Consider the following 5,554-nt stretch of genomic DNA (forward strand, 5'->3'; position numbering starts at 1 on the left):
GTCGTGTGACAGATAGCGAGAACGTGCTCGCTGCAGTTGACCGCTGGTTCAATCCATTCGCCGCACCGAGGGGTTTTCCGAAAACATGACACTGCACATTTACACCACACCGGGATTAAACCACACTAAAAGAAAACGACATAGGTTGTCTTGCAATATACGTTTATCACGTTTATACTATATTGATTAACATTTATGAAACGTTTCAGTCACGTACACAAGTTGGAATAGTTGCTACGCAGCTTATCTATAACAGATTTTGCATTCTAAACAAACAACGTCACATCCATCAGTATTCTTAGTATTATTCTGTTCTTTTAACTTTATTTTTCTTTAAAAAATAAGTGTGGCTAATTCTTTCTTTTATATCACACCACCAGGTCTTCTATCAGGAGAACTCTTGTTTCTCTCATGGTTTCCAGGAGATGACTTCAATGGCAGTGGATGCAGCTCTCTGGATGATGGTGTTGGGGTGTGTTAGTCTGGTATTCAGCAGAGGCACATGCTCCAGCAGCTGTGCCCGGGCCCTAGGAACCTCTGCCAGGACTGTAAGGGCACGGAGGGCATTGGCACACACCGCTGTATTCTCACTCACCACCAGCTGCAGCAGAGGGGCGATGGCACCTGCGTTCAGAGCCTCGGTCTTACCTGGAAACAGACAGACAATGAGATCTTGCCTAGTCTAATCTAATATAGGAGTTTTCAAAGTTGGGTCCAGGACCCCCAAAGGGCCACAAGAGAGTGCTAAGGGATGAGAAGGAAAGTTCAGACAAAATAATAGTGTAAAAAAAATATTTGAAAAATACATAAGAATAATAATTAATTGATAACTTATAAGATTCTGATATATCAAATTCTGATATAATGCTGCCTGTTGTAAAGGTTCTTTTAAAACACCTAAGAAACACTTCAATGATGTTCTTGATGCTGGTCAAAATATCATTGTTTTAAAGAAATTAAGCAGACCAGGGTTAATATAGTTTTAAAAATTTACTTTAATATAAACTTAATTTTAACTAAAATAAAATTAAATATTAAAAAAATGCTACATTCTTTTTTATTTCAACTAATTGCCAAGGCAACATGTTATTTTCATTTAGTTCAACTTAATGTTGTAAAATAATTCAAACTGAAAAAAAGAATAAAAACTATACAGACATAATTAAAATAAATTAAAAACATGAAAAAACTCAAAACATATTAAAACTTTACAAAAAAATTAAAATTAAAAATAAAATAAAAATGTATTCAGATTATTAATAAAAACTATAATAGTATCTCATGATACTAAAATAACACTGTTTGAGCATGGCCCGTTTTTCTACATTTTCTGAGTTGAATCTCCTCTGCTGTTCTGGATGAGCACCTCATTTTCAATTTCAATTTTTCATTTTTGTCTATACTTGAAAATATCTAACTGCCTTTAGGGGGTCCCTTGCAAGGTAACCAATCATATTTGTAGGTCAATGACATCAAAAAGTCTGAAAACCCCTGATCTTATGTATGTGCATATAACTCCACCTAGAGGTTTTAAAGGGGTATTCACTCCTAAATTAAAACTCTCTCATCATTTATTCACCCTCATGACTCTGTATGACTTTCTTCTTTATAACAAAAAACAAAACAAACAAAAAATAAACATATTTTGAGGAATGTAGGCAACAATTGCTCATGAAAACATCTACATTTATGTTCCACAAAATAAAAAATGTCATACAGGTTTGGAGCAACATGAGAGCCAAAAAATGACTAAATTATCATTTTTGGGTGAACTGTCCCTTTAATGTTTACATAAAGCACTATAATAGATAATGGTTCCTGCAGCATTAGACCATCGACTCATAAATTACAAAAATGCACGGCTGAAACTTGATTTTGTGCTGACCCTTAGTGATAACGGCCGTGTTCATAATGGTTCCTGCAGCATTAGCGACAACTCCTTGCTCATCATCCGACAGCAGCTTGACTAATATGGGCAGAAGATGCTCCTCACACACCTTCATCTTCCCATCTGCAGGCACACTAAGAGAGAAAAAATACATGTTTTTTATTTTAAAAGAATATCTGCTCTGATCTCTCACCCTATAGTGAACGTAACCTGAACTAGACTGTTGTGTGCCATGTTACCTGATTCCCACTAAAGCAGAGGTGGCTGCCTGGCGGATGGCAGGGGAGGGGTGAGAGAGCTGATCTCTCAGGACAGGAACCGCATCACTCTCCAGCGCAGGAAGGGCGTTCACACTCACACAGCAGCTCAGTGTGGAGAGAATTAAAGCACGGATGCTCTCTTCTTCATCTGAGACCTTAAGCACTAGTTTGGGCACCAGCCCCATGGACACCATGAAGACCGCTCCTGTAGGGACATGACAGAGAACTCATCAAAGAAAAGCTTCTGAAACACATTTTCTTTGTAAGAAGTATAAGATTAGACACCTGAAGGAAATTCAGCGATCCTGTTGAGTGCTTGGTGCACGTTTTTACGGCAGGCATTCACAGGGTCCTCAATCAGGTTTGCAAGGCGACCCACAATGTCAAATTTCAAAAAGCCATCTCTGTGTGAACAAACATATCTATATACTGAATATTTTTGGAAACCAAATGGCAAAATGGCTTGTTTGCAGGTATTTTAGTGTTGTTCAAAAATATCCCCTCAAATTTTAAATATTAAATTTTCAAAGTATCTAAAATGCTCTTAAATATTATTTGGGCAAAAAAGACTATTTTTCTTACTGGAAATAACAAACTTTTACTTTACATTTTTGAAAGCATCAAGAGAGTGTTTTCACATTATACAATATAATTTTAATGCATCCTTGTTGTATAAAAGTATCTTTAAAAAAATTTAAACTTTAGTCTAATTATATTTTCAGCTTGCATATTTTCTTTTTATATAAAAAATTATAAAATATAAATATTACAAATATATACATTCAAATATTGCAAGTGTATTTTTTAAATACATTTTTATATTTATAAAACAAACGTGAAAAATATAAATATACCTAAACAAAATATATACCTTTTTGTTAAGCATTGTTAACTCCATATACTGCCAATATACTCAGTATGTGAAGTATATTGACATAATTTGACATAAATAACACATAGCCTACTATGTGGGGCCAAGCACATTCACATGCCAAAAGCTTACACAAACTAAAACCGTCAGCCCTTGATTTCTTACACGACTCACCTTCCCAAGCTGTGTGAAGCAAGCACATAAAGCACTTCAGTGGTTTTGACCCTGACTAAGTCATCTTCATCTTGCAGCAAAACTTTAAGTCTTTCCATACACCCTTTGAACAACAGAAAGAAACAGTTTGACTGTAAAAACAAAGAATGTAAAAAATCCAGCTTTTATTTATTTTCTTAGGATGGACAATATGGTTTCTTAAAGGGACAGTTCAACCAAAAATGAAAATTCTGTCATTAATTACTCACCCTCATGTCGTTCCAAACCCGTAAGACCTTCTTCAGGACACAAAGTAAGATATTTATCAACACACATGCATTTGCTTCCAGTTCATGTAAACAACGCATTGTTTACAGGAACCGGAAGCAAGCGCATGCGGTTTTGAAACTCTCTCCACAATGGTGGCGCATCGCAGATTTCATCAGAAATATCTTAAATTATTTTCTGAAGATGAACAAAGGTCTCACAGGTTTGAAACGACATGAGGGTGAGTACAGTACTTCATGACAGAATTTCTATTTTTTGGTGAGCTGTCCCTTTAAGGATGTGTTTACCGCTGAGAATGGCTTCATAGGCCCGCTCATGGTCGTGGACGAGGTCGCAGAGTGCAGCGAGCGCCCTCTGCCGGGGAAACAGCTCCGCGTCCTGCAGCTCCAGCATCAGCTTCGGGATCGCCCAGCTACCGAAAGCCACCGGCGCCTGTGTGGGGTCAATATGCGGCGGGGGCTGCTCAGATGTTTGCGGACTTGCCATCTTCTTCGTTGGGGTGCTTCAAATGTGATTCCATAACGTATTTACATAGTGAAAAGTTAGTTATTTTACTGACCGAGTCTCAAGTTTGTAGGATTTTTGAGGGTTCAACACATCATTTTACATTTTAAATGTGAATGAGTATCCCTAATACATTTACACGATCATTCAAAATCAGATTTTGCAGACCTTCAAATTGTTTAAGACAATAATACCTTATTCGCTGGTTTGTATCTTCTGCTGCTTGTAATTATTTCCGTATATAGTTCTGTTGTTATGGTAACTACGGAACTAACGCAGTGACGTAAACTCCGTAATTCCTTTGACGGCAGGACAGAATACAGAAATGAATCAATGAAAATCTTCAGTGTATCTCTCACTTATATGGGAAAAACACCTTTTGGCTTCATTTAACATTCTAAAGAGGATGCAGGTTGCTTTTAAGTAATGTACTTAATTTGATATTTCACATTCCTAAATGCAAATTTACTAATAAATTAAATTAAATTAAAAATTACATTTAAAAATTACATTTAAATTTATGCATTTAGCAGACACTTTTATCCAAAGCGACTTACAGTGCATCATAAAGCCACCATTTTTCTTTTTTTTCTTTTTTTGGACTGAAGTAAGGCTGTACATAGACAGTATTAGAATATATATATATATATATATATATATATATATATATATATATATATATATATATTATATATATATATATATATATATATAAAGTTATAGGCAATTTAAAATAGCTGTAAAAGCTATATAATGAAGGTTTTAAATATTTATTTATTTATTCTCCTCTCCTATTTCCCTCCCCCATTTTTCTGTTTTATTTTTATATGCAATTGTATATTGGTGAACGTTTGCATTTGAATGAAAGGCCATGTACGTTAATGTTTACTCAATTAATAAAAGCAAGAGAGATAATACTTCATCAGGTATATTCATTTTAATGTTCATTTAAAATTCATTTGAATTGAATAAAACCATACAAATCAGTAAGATGGATCAAATACATTTCAAATGAACAAGCTGCATAAAGTTTCTGCTCCAATAAAACCCACATTAATCCATATTTCTCCTGTCTGCTTAATTTTCATTGTCTCTCATGGCTGTTGTGTGTTTAGTGTCTAGCCGTATCATTTAACATTAAGGTCAATGAGTTGTCTGAGGTAGCTTCGGTTGGGAAAGACGCCTCTTCCCTCTTTTATTTTCTGGATTGCCTCCACCAGCATCATGTTCTGTTTCAGCATCAGATATGCCAAAACTATAGTTGCTGATCGACTCACTCCAACATGACAATGTACCAGGATTTTGCCTTCAATTAGAAGATAAAGTTTAATGACTCTTAGACTCTTAGTTTTTGGACACATGCTTACCTCCATCTTTCAGCGCTGTATGTATAAATTCAGCAGCTTTGTTAAAGTTGACACTCATGTCATATGTGGGTGAATCGTGTGCGTCCATGCCCATGTATGTGATGCCCATGCCATCATAGATCTCACCGCCACGTCTGGAGCTGTGGGCGCAGTTCAGGACATGAGTGAAGCGATGCTTTCTTATCTCTGCACAGTGTACAACTATATCCCTAAACAAAGAGAA

At 35.8% G+C, this 5,554-nt stretch overlaps 2 protein-coding genes across 2 annotated transcripts; both read right to left on the bottom strand.

Annotated features, from left to right (window-relative positions):
• Positions 1–145: 145 nt before the first annotated feature.
• On the bottom strand, positions 146–4,239 carry rsph14 (radial spoke head 14 homolog). The gene is made up of 7 exons (XM_019101191.2): positions 4,159–4,239; positions 3,748–3,962; positions 3,194–3,296; positions 2,434–2,552; positions 2,128–2,353; positions 1,886–2,022; positions 146–648 (listed from the first exon to the last, which is right to left on the bottom strand). The coding sequence occupies exons 2-7, from the start codon at positions 3,944–3,946 to the stop codon at positions 410–412; spliced, it is 1,023 nt and encodes a 340-aa protein (XP_018956736.1). The 5' UTR covers positions 3,947–3,962; positions 4,159–4,239; the 3' UTR covers positions 146–409.
• A 750-nt stretch (positions 4,240–4,989) lies between these two features.
• LOC122138179 (dual specificity protein phosphatase 26-like) lies at positions 4,990–5,554 on the bottom strand (the record flags this gene model as incomplete). The annotated part of the gene is made up of 2 exons (XM_042729123.1): positions 4,990–5,270; positions 5,332–5,554. Coding segments are annotated over 2 exons (402 nt in total), but the record flags the coding sequence as incomplete, so codon positions are not given.

The sequence above is a fragment of the Cyprinus carpio genome, chromosome B8, assembly GCF_018340385.1.
Source record: "Cyprinus carpio isolate SPL01 chromosome B8, ASM1834038v1, whole genome shotgun sequence".
Classification (NCBI taxonomy): Eukaryota; Metazoa; Chordata; class Actinopteri; order Cypriniformes; family Cyprinidae; genus Cyprinus; species Cyprinus carpio.

Bases quoted from the DNA above. Each gene is read 5' to 3' on its own strand.
- rsph14 (XM_019101191.2), bottom strand. From the start codon at position 3,946: ATGGCAAGTCCGCAAACATCTGAGCAGCCCCCGCCGCATATTGACCCC. The intron at 2,553-3,193 runs GTGAGTCGTGTA...TTGTTCACACAG, and splicing joins GCTTCACACAGCTTGGGAAG to AGATGGCTTTTTGAAATTTG. The intron at 2,023-2,127 runs GTAACATGGCAC...TTTCTCTCTTAG, and splicing joins TCTGCTTTAGTGGGAATCAG to TGTGCCTGCAGATGGGAAGA.